This window comes from Acinonyx jubatus, chromosome B2, assembly GCF_027475565.1.
Source record: "Acinonyx jubatus isolate Ajub_Pintada_27869175 chromosome B2, VMU_Ajub_asm_v1.0, whole genome shotgun sequence".
NCBI classification, from domain to species: Eukaryota; Metazoa; Chordata; class Mammalia; order Carnivora; family Felidae; genus Acinonyx; species Acinonyx jubatus.
Window position 1 is genome coordinate 103215149 of NC_069385.1, and position 17755 is coordinate 103232903.

The 17755-nt window shown below is 35.8% G+C and overlaps 2 protein-coding genes across 7 annotated transcripts in view; one reads left to right on the plus strand and one right to left on the minus strand.

Annotated features, from left to right (window-relative positions):
* Window positions 1–17053, minus strand: CENPQ (centromere protein Q). Of its 5 annotated transcripts, none has more exons than XM_015071155.3 (10): window positions 16420–16587; window positions 12602–12633; window positions 11722–11855; window positions 10934–10982; window positions 9767–9893; window positions 9131–9199; window positions 7414–7543; window positions 2396–2515; window positions 2186–2260; window positions 1–979 (listed from the first exon to the last, which is right to left on the minus strand). In XM_015071155.3, the coding sequence occupies exons 3-10, from the start codon at window positions 11821–11823 to the stop codon at window positions 848–850; spliced, it is 804 nt and encodes a 267-aa protein (XP_014926641.1). In that variant the 5' UTR covers window positions 11824–11855; window positions 12602–12633; window positions 16420–16587; the 3' UTR covers window positions 1–847. The 5 variants fall into 5 exon arrangements, with proteins under 5 accessions (XP_014926641.1, XP_053078678.1, XP_014926645.1 ...); XM_053222703.1 differs by lacking the exon at window positions 12602–12633 and adding an exon at window positions 13571–13922; XM_015071159.3 differs by lacking the exons at window positions 12602–12633; window positions 16420–16587 and adding an exon at window positions 16888–17053.
* Window positions 16615–17755, plus strand: part of MMUT (methylmalonyl-CoA mutase) — a 35145-nt gene continuing 34004 nt past the window's right edge. Inside the window, exon 1 of one of the 2 annotated variants that reach the window (XM_015071153.3) lies at window positions 16615–16763. The gene's annotated coding sequence lies outside the window, so the exon portion shown is untranslated. Of the gene's footprint in view, window positions 16768–17755 lie in introns of both variants that reach the window. The other variant, XM_053222702.1, reaches the window with a different exon arrangement.

The window sequence follows — 17755 nt, forward strand, 5'->3', positions numbered from 1 at the left end:
TGCCCCAAGAAATTACATTTATTTGTTATTTTATTTTATAAATAAATAAAAGCAAATCAGACAATATACTGTAGTGTACAGAAAAGACTTTTAATATATTCAAATGATAATTTACTCATATTATATATATATATATATACATACACACACACATATACTTATTACTACAATGAGAAAAGGTTTATAGAAAGGGGTTTTTGTTTGATTTTTCTTTTAAGGGATAAATGTGCTTAGGTTTCTTTTAGATAAAGTATGCTTTGATGATAGTGGAAAATATTCAACATCTAGTCAATAACCAACCAAAGAAATATGGTCATGCTACCTCCAAAGGCAAAGACACCTGGCAAATCTTAATTATGCCACAAAAATCCAGGGGGTTATGTAAAAGAATTAAGGCATTTGGGGATTTCTCAAGTTCCAGATAACCACACAGAAAATGCAAGTCATGAGCTAAAGGATAATAATGCTAGCAAACAATTATGTTTCTATGTACCAGCTACTACACACACTTTATATATGACAGTACCACATTTCCACTGCACTAGCCAATAAATGAGTTCAATTCAGTCACTGTAAATCATTAGATTGTGACTGTTCCTTGTTTCATGGCTTCAAGCAAATAACCAGAGATACAGCAACAGAAATGTGAGTTCCCAGTTTTGGCAACTACTCAAAACAGTTTTTAGGACATTAGATGCTAACAGATCTATAAGGCTAATTTTAAGTGTGTATTGGAAATACATCCTGAAGAAGACTCACCCTCTGCAATATCATCACAAGTAACAGTTTTATAAATTCATAGACATTAAATTAATATGGAACAGTCTAAAAAAAAAAAAAAAACTCATTAAGAGGCATCCAGTCTCTTATAGGCTTCTTCAATGAAAGTTAACATATTCTTCATCTGGGGTGAATTATGGAGAACATCCAAGTCCTTCAGAAGAGCATTATGGTTTGGAATAAACGTCAGAATTTCTTTCTGTGGGTATAACAGAATTAGTTTAAAATTAAAAAAAAAAATTGAGATATAATTGGCATAGAACATTAATTTCAGGTATACAACACAATGATGTAGTATTTGTATATTCTGCAAAACGATCACCACAATGAGTCTAGTTAACAATTATCACCATACATAGCTACAAATTCTTCCTGTGATGTGAACTTCTAAGATTTACTCTCTTAGGAACTTTCAAATATACAGTACAGTATTATTGACTAGTTACTGTATTCTACATTATATCCTCACATTGATTTCATAACTGGAAGTTTATACTTTTTGACCATATTCACCCATATAATTAGTTTTTAACCTTTTATTATAAGAAATGTCAAATGTATGTTAGAGAAAATGGTACAAAGCCTCATATATCCATCATCCAAACTTCAGTACTCATCAACTTATTTCTGCTCTTTCAAATTTGTATTATTCTGTTTTCCCTCTGCCCATTTCCTCTCCTTTCACCCTAAATGGATTATACATAAACCTATTTTAAATTGTTATTTTTTAAAGTTTATTTATTTTGAGAGAGAGAGAGGGAATGAGCATGAGTGGGGAGGGGCAGAGAAAGAGGGAGAGAAAGAGTCCCAAGCAGGCTCCGCACTGACAGGGGGCTTGATCTCACAAATCATGAGATCATGACCCGAGCTGAAATCAAGAATTGGATGCTTAACCGGTGACTGAGTCACCCAGGTGCCCTATTATAAACATTTACACTATAATACCTACTGGGAACCTGTGAAGGCAGATACCAGCATATAGTCGGCTACAAATAACACAGCACTATTTTATGAAGAGTTATAGGCCATTTTTAGAAGCATAAACTCAACTATTGGAATTTACTTCCAGAAATCTATCCTACACTTATGACCACACAAATATGTAAAGATGTATGTATAAGGGTGCACTGAGCAAATAATTGCAAATAGTCTTCATTTTAGTAATTCACAAATTATGGAATGGTATATTCATATAATGGGATGTTATAAAGCTATTGACAAGAATGAGACAGATCTACAAGATGCTCACAAAGAAATATGTTCAAACCATTTTGTCAAATGAGAAAAATAATGTTTACTAAAAACTTATGTATTTCATTTGTTTAAAAAAAAGAAAAGGATATTATGGTTTTATATATGCAATTCATAACTGGTGATATAGTTGATATGGTAAATTGGCATTTACCTGAAGTGTGGGAGCTTTGAGACTCTTCTGAGAAAGTTCTGGAAGACAGAGTACCCCACTATCTATCTGAAACATCTAAAGTTGAAAAAGAAAGCTACAGATTATTTCAAAAGGCTGATTTCTCTCTTCTTACATTCAAAAGTTGTCTTGGTGGAAGGTAAGCATTAAAACTTTTATCCACACTCTAGCAATACATTATTAAGCAATTACCTGTTTTACTTTCTCTTCCTCTTCTTCCACCTCACTTGTCAGAATTTGAATTTTGTTCTTTAGGCTGTGAATATTCCCAGTCATTGACTCTATGGTCTCTAGTATTTTATCTATTTCCTCCTGAGTCCGAAATAAAAAGTTAATATTTTAAACTGAATATATTATTAATTGAAACCCAAATAGGTATTAATATACATATACATATTTTTAAAAAATATCTCATACAGTGAAACACTTTTGGAAGAAACCGGTAGATTTCTTTTTTTTTTCTTTCAAAAAGTAGACTTCCTAGAAACTAATTTACCAATATAATAATGCATTGTAAGGAAACTTAATTTCCCTGGAGCAAGGAGGTCTATATACCCCATGTACAAGAGTATTTCCTCAAAAACTAGGCAAAACTGCTACAATCAGAGATCCTGGAAGATCCGTGCAAATGTGGCAGAGCCCCAGGACTGATGGCCTAAAAATCTGTGCTTTGCCTGTTCGTCTCTATCCCCACCACACAAACCTGTCAATCACTCATCTTTCTATTCTCCAGTTTTCCCACTTCTGGAGCACTGTCATGTTATATACTTGCAATAATACAGTATGTGTAGCCTTTTCAGTTTGGTTTCTTTTATAATATGCATTTAAGGTTCCTCCATGTCTCATTAGGGCTTAATAGCTCATTTCTTTTTAGTGGTGAATAATATTGTCTGATGTGCCACAGTTTATTTATCCATTTGCCTACTGAAGGACATCTTGGACTTTTCCAACTTTTGGCAATTATGAATAAAAGCTACCACAAACACCCATATGCAATATACCAAGGAGCGTGATTGCTGGATTGTGTGGTAAGAGTATGTTTCATTTTGTTTAAGACGCTGCCAAACTGTATTCCCAAGTGCTGTACCATTTAGCATTCCCACCAGCTAGAGTTCTGTTGCTCCACATCCTTGTCTGCATTTATTGTTTTCCATGTTCTAGATTCTGGTCATTATAATAAGTGCATATGAATTCTCTTTTCATCTCTTGTTTCCCACTCCAATTTTTTTGGTTACTTCCAGTTTACTTGTACTAGAAACTAGAGAGTTTGCCTTCTAGCATTTGCTGGTCAAGTTTCACCTGTTCCTCAGCCCTGAATTTCCTGTGACTTGGCTTTTGGATTTTGAAGAGTGCTGTCCAATACCACTATATGTAAGGTGCATGTATTCCCTTCCTGCCATAACAAACACAAACTTGGTGGCTTAAAACAGAAATTTATTCTCTCACAGTTCTTGAAGGCAGATGTCCAAAGCAAGGTGTTGGCAGGGCAGATTCCAGATCCCTCTGGAATATCTAAGGGAGAATCCTCTCTTGGTTCTTCTGGCTTCTATGGCTACAGCACTTCAATTTCTGCATTTTTTTTTTTTTTCCACACAGACTTTTCCTCCACGTCTCCGCATGAGGCCACTTTTGTCTCTTTACTAGACAACTGTCTTTGGATTGAGGGCCCACCCAAGATAATCCAGGATGATCTCGAGATCCTTAATTATATCTGGGAAGACTCTTTCCAAATAAGGTCACATTCGCAGGTTCCAGGGTTAGGACTTGGGCATCTTATTTTGGGGGCCACCATATGACCCAACCCAGAGGGAATGAATAACAGCACTGAATACAGAAAACAGTATTAATAGGATTACAAATTTCCATTGTAATTAAAAAATTATTTTGTTGCATCACTTTGGTTATCTTCTTCGGGTATTCCTACCCTACCTATGCCATATCTTCTTTGCTGAGCTCTTACATGTGTCACTTTTTCTCAATACCTTTAAAAATTTCCATGTTTCTTTTTGATTCTTAAAACTTTCTCTTTATTTTGTTTATTGTAAGTATTATCTGTTGTGTTTAATTCTCCTTCTAATTTAGTCTGTACACCTGAAAGGTTTCTTTCTTTTACTTTTAATTCTTCCCTGAATTCTGTAGCTGCAGTTTTTGGTATCTCTAATCCTGATTAATGATTTTTTCCATACCCTCTATAGTTTTTCTGAATTTCTTTGTTTGCTTGACAATTAGGTTAGTGTTCATCTGTTTTGTGAACACATGTTTTTGGTATGCTTTTGTTATCTGTGGATTATTTTTTGTCCTTATTTGTATATTTTCTTATGTTAACTTTGGTTGTGAAATTCTATGGTTCTGTTCTTATGCAGAGATCCACAGAGATGAAAACACTAAGGCCCAGCAGATCTTTACCACCTTCTCAGAGTCACTCCAAGACTTTGCTGACTGCCTTTTCCCTAGTATCATCACGGAGTGAGAGAGCTCAATGAACACACTGTTGTTGCATGAATACAACTTGTTACTCATTAGCTGATACAGGTTTTGGAAAGTCACCATCAAGAATAACTCTAGGCTACAGTGGGGAAAAGCAGCAGTTCTAAGACACACAGTGGAAAACTGATGGATACAGACAAAACCTACAAACTCCTAGTTCAAAGGCTCTATTATATCAATGAAGAACTCTTATACCCAAAATGCCAACAGTGCTTCCATTGAGTAACTGAATGTTAAGCAAGCAAAACCAGGACTGCTGTAATGTTGTGATATAAAAAATACGTATTTGGTCTTCATCCCTGGTTTCTGGCACAGAGCCTCTAAAATCCTTGTAATCTGCTGAGTGATTGGGGTGACAGCAGCATCTTTTCTATTCATAATAAGCCCCTTTCAACCTTACCTGAGTTTATGCTAATAATGAATGATTTAGAGAGGACAGAGTCTGGTTGCCAGAGCAACCCACCATGTCAGTACAGGGTTGGAACTTTTAGCCCCACTCCTCGATCTCCTGAGAAGGGGAAAGGGGCTGGAGATTCAGTTATGCTCATGTGATGAAGGTTCCATAAAAACTGTAAACACTGGGTTCAGAGAGCTTCTAGGTTAGCGAACACATTGGGGTGCTGGGAGGGCAACACCCTTCCCCTATATCCTGCCCTATGTATCTCTTCCACTTAGCTGTTCTTGAATGTATCCTTTATAATGAACGGGTAATAGTAAGTAAAGTGACTTCCTGAATTCTGTAAGCTGTTCTAGCAAATTACTGAAAGTGAGGAGAGGGTCATGGCAATACCTGATTTGTACTTGGTTGGTCAGAAGTACAGGAGTGGATGGCAACTGTCATCTGAAGTGCGGGGCAGTCTTGTGAAACTGAGCCCTTAACCTGTGGGGTCTGTACTAATTTCAGGTAGTGTCAGAATTGAATGAAATTGTAGGACACCTAGTTGGTGTCTGCAGAGAACTGGAAAAGTGCTTCATGGAAAACCCACACATTTGGTGTCAGGGGTGCTGAGTACAGAGAAAACAGCTTTTTCCATTTAACTCTATTTACCCTTTTGGCATATGGAGGTCCAGTTTTTGCTGTAAAACAGAAATGCTTCCAAGTATTATAAAAATCACAGTATCATTTACGATGTTTGATCACTTTCAAGTGGTTTATGCAAATATTAAATGTTAAGATAACATTTGCCATCATTTACTTTAAAATCACCTTAAAAAAAAAAGTCAAACTCACAAAAAAGAGTAACAAAGTGGTTACCAGGGCCTGGGGGATGGAGGAAATGGGGAGAGGTTAGGAAAGGGTACAAATTTTCAGCTATAAGATGAATGAGGTGTGACGACCTAGTGTGAAACAAGGTGATTATAACTGACAACACTGTACTGTACACTTAAAATTTGCTGAGAGAACTTAAATGTTCTTACCACACACAAAATAAAAAAATCATGTGAGGTGATGATGTGTGAATTTACCAGATGAGGGAATGCTTTCACAAAGTGTACATATATCAAGTCACTACAATGTACGCTTCAAATATCTTAAGATTATAGGCCTATAAAGCTGAAATAAAAAAAATAACCTGTATTAATGTCATCCAGGTGCTCATTACATGGTGGAACTATATCAGTAGTTAAAATATACTCTTAAAAAGTAGTAACAGTGGGATAAAAACTTGGCTATCATCTCACAACACGAAGGAAGTGGAGTTTCTATTTAAAACGTATATAATTCGTTAATTTATAATACATGTAAATTATATACATTTCATTAATTTATAATATATGTAAATTTGTTGCTCAGAATCAAATCCATCCAATGTTGATTGTATGGAAAAACCAGAATAAAATGTGAATTCTGAATTATTAGAAATCCTTGGGCATGCACATTCCTTGCATAAATACCACCCAAACTGTATTTTCTGAATTGCTAACAAAGACCTATGTGCCATTACCCACAAACTGCTCTGAAGTGGCTAAGGGATATAACGTCTAACTATTTAATAAACCCCCTAAGTTTGCTTTTCTTAAATGTTCAAATATTGACTAATTAAAAGTCTGAAGTTAATCATGATACCCAATGTTATGTCCCATTACCTTCTACAAGAAAATGATCAAGAATCAGAATTTGAAGTTGGGCTAAGGTCTACATCATAACTTGAAGCAGTATGTGTTAAGTTTTAGCTAAAAGTATTGGATGTCTCTTTTTTCACATTTGTAAAATGAGATCACATGGCATAGAGCTCTTTAAGTCATTTTTAGAATTAAGGGATATAACTATAAGTGCCTAGAGTAGTGCCTAGAACATAGAGAGCCCTCATTACATGTTAGCTATAATGATAATAAACAACAATAATAATGATGACCATGCTCTTCTTGTCAATAAGTACCATATACAGAATGGAAAAACTAATATAATGTTTTGAAATTCTATAGCATTTAGTGATGACCTCCTGTAATTTGATAATCCAAAATAGTAGTCCAGTTAAAGTCAGATAAAAAAAATAGAATTGCTAATCATTAATATATTAGAAGTACTTTTAACTTTAGAGGCCCAAAGTTTAGGCAAAGTTTTTGCTTTGACTAATAATAATAATAATAATTTAATGAATTACTTGTTCTAATATCAGTATTCATTACTCAGAGAATATCATGATAATTAAAATAATTTCTTGTTTTCTTCCCCTTTCTCCTAACTCTCTAATTACGGACTCCCTGTTCAAATATCATACCTGCAATAATGCCAGACCTTCTTCATTAGCTCTGTGCTCTGCCCTTTCCATTTTCAGTAGACTTGACACATTAGTTAAATCTTTCAGCTTTTTGGGAGGGACTTTAAGATTTTCACACAGTTGTAGCAATCTTGGGGATAAAATAAAAACATAATTATATTTACTTTTTTAGTACCATTATTTTTGTTTTTTGTTCTGTTTGAAGTACTGTTGCCATCTCTTCTCTGACCTCATATTCCCAAGGGCTATAATATTCTTTTATTAACAGTGGCTAACATTAGCAGTGAGTCACCCATAAAAAGCCATGACACATCATCTTTAAACCTTTCAATTTATTAAGATTTATCTCAAATCATAGGGCACTTAAGCTGCTTCATGAAAGGAAAAAATTCTATTTTACATATTTAACAATTAATTGTATTATATACATTTATTTATACAATTTAATTTTTATACAATTTCATTTATACATATTTTAAAGTAAAACTTTCCTTGTATCTTCTGAGTGTTTCCTGGACTATTATAGCACATAATTCTATTGGTTATTGTGATTGTTGGATAAAAGATGGAACACTACTCTGTAAGTCATAATTATGACCCTGGATGCTATATTTCAGTTGTCTCAGACAATGTGACCAATGAAAAAGAACTTCTATATCAGTTACTCTAACAATGGCTTTGAAGATAAGTGAGTACCATAGAGTTTAAGGCAAATAAAACATGAAGATTAAAGTGCTTTGTTCAGAGGCGCCTGGGTGGTTCAATTGGTTAAGTGTCTGACTTTGGCTCAGGTCATGATCTTGTGTTTCATGAGTTCGAGCCCAGTGTTACACTCTGTGCTGACAGCTCAGAGCCTGGAGCCTGCTCTGGATTCTGTGTCTCCTTCTCTCTGACCCTCTCCCGCTCTGTCTCTCTTTCTCTAAAAAATAAATAAACATTCAAAAAATAGAGTGCTTTGTCAAAAGTACTATCATCATAAATACTATTCAATATTAAAGTTAAGAAATCCTTTCTAAATATATAAAGGAAAAAAATTAAAGAACAAATTAAAAACAAAAAGATAAAAAAACAAATTAAAAACAGAAAAAAATTAACAAAACAAGGCTAAGAAAGCCTCCTTCAAACCAGGTTGATTAGATCACAAATAGAAACTAACCTATTACTACCCTCACTTGTAGCAGGGAGCAATACAGCTTTCCTAGATTTGATTCTTGAATTCGAGGAAGAAATCAAGGAGGAAAATCTAAATTTGGTTGCTTTTACCTAGCAGCAGCATTTTGGCATTCTCCAAAACCCTACAACTTAAGATTTGTAGGGTTTTAACAAGAGTGGAAACCAAAACTCATCTTCCAAAAAATACCAGATAAGAACGGTAAACTGTTAACTTCGAATTGCTCAACATGAAGGGAGTTAAAATTGACAAAATATTTTTTCAAATCCCAATACAAAACAATGAACTGTAGAAGTAGGCATTTTGTGATTTTCAGACTCTTTTCTTAATAAATTCTCTTAACTTCAGAATTGCATGCAGCAGCAGTTTAGAATATACATTTCCAAATTGTTCATCTTCTTAAAACAATAGAAGCAACAACAACAACGAAAACCCAGTATGAAAGAAAAACTTTATATCCCACAAATGTCTGTTCTGATAACATAGGAACAGATCAGATTTTTACTAATTATGTTCTAACAATTTTCTATTGCATAACTATATTACCTTTTCTTTAGATAGTTAAGATGATACTGAACTTGTTCATGTTCTCTAATATTGTTACTCAAAATTGTTCTGGAAAAGAAAAAAGATACTGAATAAGTAGTAGTTTGAAATACAGCTAATACAATGTTTACTTTTTTCTCTCTGATTTCTTTCATGTGTCTCTTACTAGCCAGGAAGAATCAATCACTTTTTATTTTATGTTAAATACATTTTAAGCAGAGATAGAATCAAAATTCTTTTTATTATATTTTATTATTGTAATTAATTTAGATGAGTTCAGTTTCTTGATGGCAGAATCCATCTTTATATCCCCTTTAGCATGATGGTAGCTTACATATAGTGCCAATTCAACTCAACTTCTTCCTAAATATCCCTAGTGAGGGAACAACTTTAAAGTTTACAAATAGCAAGTTATGCCACATAGGCTTTGTTTTTCTTTCTTTGATGGAATGATAAGCTTCTGAAATTAATAAAGACTTCTTGCTTAAGGCTAATAGCATCACAAGACATTACGTGTATCTTCTTCTGAAAGAGAAAAATACCCTACCACCATAAAACAAATAATGACAGTTAAAAGGATACCGTTTGTAGGAAACATTTGAGTACAAATCAGGAGTGAAAAAATTTCATACTTACATTATTACTGATTCCATCATAGCTTGTAAATGCTCTCTGCTCCCCTTTGAAAGAGGCTGCCAGGTTTTTCTCTTGTTGAATGCTACCTTTACCCGTTTTAGATTAGTATGCTCTGCTTGTCCTGTTACTGGTGAGAGAAGAGACTCTGGTCAATCTCAAAGTTTTATGTTTTTACTTAGGAAGAGTTTAAAGTATAAATTTACTTTAAAAAGCTAATAGAATTACAAGAACCAAAATATTATAAAACTGCAGGAATTAACTTCTTTTTTATTGCACAGCCATAATATGTCAAGTGTCAAATATGAATATGCTATTATTATGTTAGCTAAAATATTAGTAGCTGACATTGCAGATACAAACCCAAGACAATTCTAAATGAAGAACCAGGCTACACTTATTAGGATTCAATATAAAAGTCCGGTTCCCAGAAATGATGTAAATTAAAGAGCTTCATTGAGAAGACTAGAAAGCTATTTCTACCAAATGTTGAATGGCAACTGGAACAAAATATTCAGGGTCTCCTAGGTTGTTGATGTTGTTCTACTTATAAGGGATAAACAAAGGAGATATGCTACTGGCTCCTCTGAAGATTAGTTCCGGAGAGAAGGGAGATAAAATAATTATAATTAGAAGTATGCAAAGCATTACAAAAGAAAAAGTTCTATGTACTATATGCACTACAGTAATATAAAACCAGAGGACCTAGCTTGGTCTTGGTGAGAAGACAGAGGGAATTCTTCAAAGAAGTGATGCTTAAGTAAAGATGACTGCTCCAAAGTAATTTACTCCAAACAAAATTGGACAGTAGCTCCAAACTAATCTATACAATGGTGGTAGGACAGAAGCATATCTGTTTTAAAGAGAAATCAGTAGAGAAATCATGTGTCTCCATGTCACAAATCAGTAATAATTCAGACTATGGGACACTGGTTTTTTTCTAGTTCCTATCAGTTTAGAATCCTACACAATATTTTGCTAGAGGTGGTAAGTAAAATTTCAGTTGAAGAAAATAACTAACAAGTACTACTTATTCTTGCAAAAATGAGAATGCAGCTGTTTATCACTATCTTTTCCAGAACTCATAAACAAGATGCTGAGAATTTTTTCATGAATACAGATAGTATTGAGACCGACAGACAAGTTAAATAAGCTAGAGAAAATAAATACCTTCAGAAAGCAGATGCTTTGGATTTTTATTTTTTGCTGTGTTTCTAACCTAAAGGAAAAAACACATGCACACATAATTAAGCATCAGGTAAAAGATAGCGTTTTTGATACATATTTGTCATGTACGTCGAAGAGTATCCATATATCTTCTGACAAGATGGAAAAAAGTAGATTGCCACTTCTGCAGAACAAGAGTGTGTATTTATCACAGGCAGCAGATATACTAAAGCAATTCCTGGACAATGGTGATAATGTACAGCAGAATTCCATACAATGTCAAAGAATGTTTTAAAGAAATTGTTAGTCATTTTGCCTGTGAAATAGTGTTATATACTTCACCTACAAAAAAACATAGGGAAAAACACATTTTTAAAATTATTTTATAATAAAAATTTTGGAAGAGAGGGGCACAATGTTGGTAGACAGAAGCTAATTTCTCCCAAAGTAATTTTTCTCTATGATAATAAATATATCTTCTCCTAACTCACAGATTTTCCTTTTAACATAGAATCTCTCTATACACTTTATTCCTAGTCTTCACATTTAAACCTTAGCAATGCCCCATTACCCCTTCCTGAAAATAATTCTCTGATCAATATCTTTGGAAATTGAAATACATAATTTTCATCTGAGAACTTTTACAAATCATATTGCAACAGCTCCCACATAATATGAATTACTACAATTTTTAGTAAAACTGCCCTTTAGTCTTCACATATTCCTTCACATAGAACAGATGATATTTTCAATCACAAAGTTCTAAATGATAAACTCAGTATTTTCATTACCTTTCTCTCTGGTAACTCCACTTCTTCATCATCAGTTTTTCGTTTTGGGTTTTTTTTTAACTGTTGAGGTCTTTTCTTGGAAGCCCCTGCTTTGTTAGACATCTTGATTAAACAGAACAATCATAACAAAAAGTCTGGAAAGATAAAAGGACACAGAAAAGCTTAAGCCTGCATAACAAATTTTGTTAAAAAGAGCTACTATACGTGTTCCAAATTTGCTTTAAAAAAATCGTAATGAAAGTTTTGGGACAGTATTGTTTTTAGAACATTTAAACATATTTCAAAACAAACATCAGTTATTATTAAAGTAAGTGTGTCTAATTCAATTTCATTCTTAAAAATATCTTCCATTGTTATGGCTTTACAAAATTATGTGAAAATGCTTTTGCATTTCTTACTTTATACTTCCTCAATACAGTAACATTATCTCCATGTTTAGATCCAAGAAAATGGAAATATAAGGTATTAAATTGTCTTACTCTAGTCACAGATATTCTCCATTCTCCTTATGAAAGGAAATAATCTTTAGGATCATATTATGAATCTATGTTGTGGAAATTCAGGTGGAAAATTCACTCATAAGGATTTAAGCTCTAACTCTGCTTGGGCTATTTGCATTTTAAAAAAGCACAGAAGTATACTGATTACCCTGTCCTCCCACAAATTACAAACAGGCACAGAAGTGGATGAAGATGTCAATGACAACATTTAGAATGACTCCTTTTCCCTATCTACTAACTAGTAAATCACCAAACTTTTCACTGTTAAAAGGAACAGAGGAATAGGATGTTTATTTTTGCATTAGACCATAAGGAGTAGGTAGCTTAGAAGTTAGGTACAGTATACATAGAGGGGTGTGTGAATGTGTTTGCAGACATACCTGGGAGATATTGCAGGTTCTGTTCTAGACCACTGCAGTAAAATGAATATTGCAATAAAGTGAGTCAAATGAAATTTTTGGTTTCATTTGCATGTAAAAGTTATGTTTACATTATACTGTAGTCTAGTAAGCGTGCAATAACATTATGTCTAAAAAAACAACCAATGTACATACCTTAATTAAAACATACTTTATGGCTGAAAAATGCTAACCATCATCTGAACATTCAGCAAGTCAATCACTGATCACCATAACAAATATCATAATAGTGGAAAAGTTTGAAATATTCCAAGAATTCCCAAAATGTAACAGAGACAGGAAGTGAGCAAATGTTGTTGGAAAAATGGAGTCAAAAGACTTGCTGATGCAGGATTGCCACAAACCTTCAATCTGTAAAGAACACGGTATCTGTGAAGTATGATAAAATGAGGTATACATATATGTGTGTGTATACATTACATATATATGTTTTCTAGGCATATACAGTTAGATATGTATCAGTCACCATTTAAAATTCTAGAGTTTAAATATATACGGAGATTGAGAGATAATAAAGGAGGTACTTCGGATAAATCTATTTCTTCAAATTTTAAAAGGTGAAGTTTCAAGATTTTTTCAGTAAGATTAACACAAATAGTGAGACATAATTAATTGAACAATCACCAACTACACTTAAGGACTACTTGTAAGATCACTGACAAAAAGCCGTGAAAGTTAAAATACACTTTACCCTGCTCTTGAACAATGTGGTGCTTTACACCTAGTCTCTCGTGTTATATTCCTGAGATGCCCGATTTTCTCAACTTGTCATCCATGCCCTTATACTTCCCCTACTTAAAAAAGCCAAACCACATGAGAGTTTCACTTGTGGACCTCTCCTGGAAGGCTGCCATATATACAGCAGTACAGGTTGTTCACTGAAGAGTATCTGGGCGAGGCAGCAAAAGAGGGCTGGAATTTAGTACTCACTTCATCCGATAGGTTAAAAATGGTGCAAATTCCTTCTCACTCCAATTATTGAGAGATGGAGTCTATGTTCCCTTATCTTAAATCCTGGCATTCTACTGTTTGAACAGTAGAATACGGTGGAAATGATTCTGTACCAGTTTCCTGGCCTAAACATGGAAAGAATCACAGCTTCAACTTCATCATGTTTAGGATATTTGGTCTAGGAACCCAGCTACCATGCTATAAGGAAGGCTAACTTGGAGAGGAACTGAAGCCCCAGGCAAAATCCCCAGCTGAACTCCCAACAAGCAGCCAGCACCAACTTGCCAGCCTGGCATGTACCTGAGCCACAATCAATATGCCGCAGCTGATCCTGTATGGAAAAGATATGAGTCAGTCCTACCAAGTTGTTTCTGATCCCAAATTCTGGAACAAAATAAATTATTTTCTCAAGTTAAAAAAAAAAAAAATCCTTCCCTAATACCTAGCATACAACACCCAAACTCTTTACCATGCCATTTACAGTCCTGAACAATCTAGCCCTGCCTAGCTCCATATTTTTCTCCCACTACTCCTTGTAAGACTCTCTCTCTCTCTCTCTCTCTCTAGTACATTTGAGGATTTCCTGAACACACTTTGAGTATGCATGCACTATGCCCTCTACCTGAGCTGCTCGCTTGCCTCCGTCCACCCTCCCAGAGCATGAACCACCTGTTCTCCATGCCTCCTAACCACACCACTCCACTCTAAAAGTCTGTGGGCTCTTATGGTCTCTAACTTTCAGCTGGCACTTATGTATAGCTTGGTTCTGCTTATCAATTTTTCTTGATATTCTTTATTCAAGAACATATAATTTACTGCTACTCCAAATTTAACTCACAAACTGTGACAGTCCTTTTAAATATAGAAAATGACAGTATCCCTTTAGAAACTTTTATTGCAATTTGGCAACAATTTTATGTATACTGAACTTGACTATAAAATAATTGGCTGTTTTTTTCTTTTTAAATGTCATTTTTCCAGTAATTTATTAAAAACAAACAAACAAACAAACACCACTTTCTTTTTTAGAGACGTTTTAGGTTCACAGCAAAATTAAGCAGCAAGTATGTAGAGTACCCATATACCCTCTGTAACACTCACTACCCCCAGCCTCTTCCACTACCAACATCCCACACCTGAGTGGTACATTTGCTACAATTCATGAACTTCCACTGATATATCATATCACCCAAAGTTTACTAGTGTTCATTCTTGGTGTTATATACTCTACGGGTTTGACTAGTAATTAATTTTGGGTTGTACTGTACAAAAGAATCAGTTGTGACAGATTAAAAGTAAATAAATAAATAAATAAAAGTTGGTCTTTGACTACCGGCAAGAGGAGATGCACCATTTTCATCGATACCTATTTGAGGCACTAAACCATAGCGCACGAAGTTTCTCAACCTCCGCACTATCAACATTTTGGATGGGGTAACTCTTTGTTGTGGGGGATGCATTGTAAGATGTTTAGCAGCAGTTATGGTCTCTAGTTGCAAGCACCCTCTCTTTGCAGCCCCTCAAGTTGTGACAACTAAAACTGTCCCCTGGTGGGAATGGACATCAGATTGAGAACCACTGACAAGAGCAAGTCAGGGATAAGAATAAATGGCCTAGTTCCCAATCTCGACTCTGCCATTTAACTAGCTGTACAATTTTAGGCAAGTAAAGTTGTTCAATTTCCCTACTGGTAAAATGGGTTAAAGTTAAAAAGCACCAACATTAAAGGTTTTTGTGAAGCTAAAATTTTGTACAGAATACGTAAAATGCGTAGAACATAGTAAGAATTCAATAAAGAACTGTCATAATTTTCTATCACTTTTGGGCTAATTGTAAAGGAACTAGAATAGAAATTTTAATATAAATGTAAAAGGAATAGAAATTTTGCCGTTTCAGATCCACAGGAAACCACAGCCTAGCGGTAGTGGGTAGAGACAGATATGAAAACAATTGCTATATAAAATTACATACCATGTGAAAAAGCTAGAAAAGACAAATAAATGAATGACTCGAAATGATGTGTGAGGGGGTGGGGGAAGAATGCTACATGCTATGCAGAAAAAAAAAAAGTAACATGTGAATTACATTTTGAAATATTTAGCCAGAAGGACCAGGAATGAAGTATTTGAGAGAAAACAGCAAAAGCCTGATGGCGGAACAGTTTAAAAGAAACTGGTCTGTTCAGGGACAGGGAAAATTCAGCGATATTTTAATGTGTATGGGAGTAATGGACAGAAATAAGACTGAGTAATGGGACAGAAATAAAACTGGAACGGTGGTTTGCGGCCAGACACTATGCTGCAGTAAAGAATTTACCCTTACTCTGTAGGAAACAGGGAGACCTCCTACGCTGTCCTGTTTTCCTTATCGGTTTGCTGAAATTCGTGGAAACCAACTCTCTCAGCCTAGGGCTCTATATAGGCACACAGGGCGAGCACCAAGTCTGGCAAAACACAAAAATACTCTATGTTTACCTCCTGACAAATGCCTCGGGATAGCAACGCTGCCGACCGAAGTTACCTTAGTACCCAAAGATACTAATCTCTAGAGCTGCACTTCGCCCCAAGATGGGCCACAGGATATTATGGAAAACGAACGAGGAGGCGGATGGATTGGGGAAAGGAGGAACTGAGGAGCCAGGCGTGGCTTCACTCCGGCCTCGCAAGTCAAACAGTTCAATCCTTGGCCCCAAAAGTGATTTCCCTCTCACTGGAAAATCATCTCACGCTCCCGAAATACAAGCCGCGGAGACTGCCATAATCGCACTGGCCACAAAACTCATTCCGCAAGCTGGACGCACCCGCCGATAAAAAGCGTTCATTACTCACCAAAGGTGCCTATTGAATGCTCCAGGAGGCCAAACTCTGAGCAATTGGCGCCAAAACCGTTGAAAGTCAGCAAGGCCCGGAAGTGGGCGTGTAGAAACCGGAAACCGGGGAGTAGAGAGGCGAGCATTCTAGCCCCCCTCTAACGTCATCAGAGGCGCGCCCACGGGAGCGCGACGAGATTGGCTGCAGGGAGGGCGGTGTCCGCCTACACCCCCTGACTCCTCCAGCTGACTTTTGCGCAAGCTCCGTGAGGGGCTCAGCTGTGTGGATCTCTGACTTCTAGGGCTGGGTCTTCCGAAGCCCAGCCGCCGTCTCTCACAGCCGAGGTCTGAGACAGGCAGGCCGTGAGTAAGACTGTGTATTTAGGGATGTCACCTTTCACTGCCCTCCATTCTTCTGACTCCTCTCTCCCCATTTATCCTTGTCCTCTGAGCCTGTCCTTTTTCTCCTCCCGACTTCCTTATTTACCTTCCCACTGTGACGGCATCCCGCTCTCCCCTATCTTCTTGGGTTTAAAGTCTCGACCGACTTCTCTTCAGTGTGATCAGTGGGAATTCGGAGGTACTTCTGGAAAGAAGGTGTTAGTTCGCCTCGGGGGCCATGTCGCCATCTTAACCCGGGTACCCCAAAACCCAGATGCCGCTCGGCAGAGGGCGCTTGCAAGATTGCAGAGGGGTGCGCGGGCGCCACAGCTGTCTCTCTTCTAGGCTGCAGCTCTTGTTACTGTGAGGTTGTTTGTAAAAGGTGGAGGACTGAAAATGACTTTGTCTATACTTGTGGAGTGAAGGGTAAGAGGAGAAATAGGAAAGAGAGGTCTAAATTAACATAAAATTATAATTTACTAACTTGTTCTGTTTTATCTTGAAAGAGCAATTTTTGAGACTCTGGAAACCTTGGATAGTGTGTGTATGTGTGTAAAGTTTTAAATCACTTGATGATTTTTCTCCCATCATTTTCTAATATTTAATGATACACTTATGCTAATATTAAATACAATTTGCATGCTGTGTCTTGTCATCTCCAACCCAAATTGTTTGAACATTGATTGAAGGTGGTTAGTCTTTCCTAAAGTATTAATGTGGAACCACATATTAACAGAACTTGAGAGTTATTTGATTCAGAACGGTAGGTATTTTACCCATATTTTGGGAGGGTCTGTAGGGATGGGCTTCATCATTACTCTTTAACATATTGTAATCATCAGTAACTTATATTTGTTTTACATGTTTTTTCTTTGGATCCTTGAAGCCTCTTTATGGCGAGAAAAGGTCAGAAGTCCTGTTGCCATCAGTAGTAGTTGTGATGTCTGTTTCCAGCCTTTGATTTTCTGGAATTT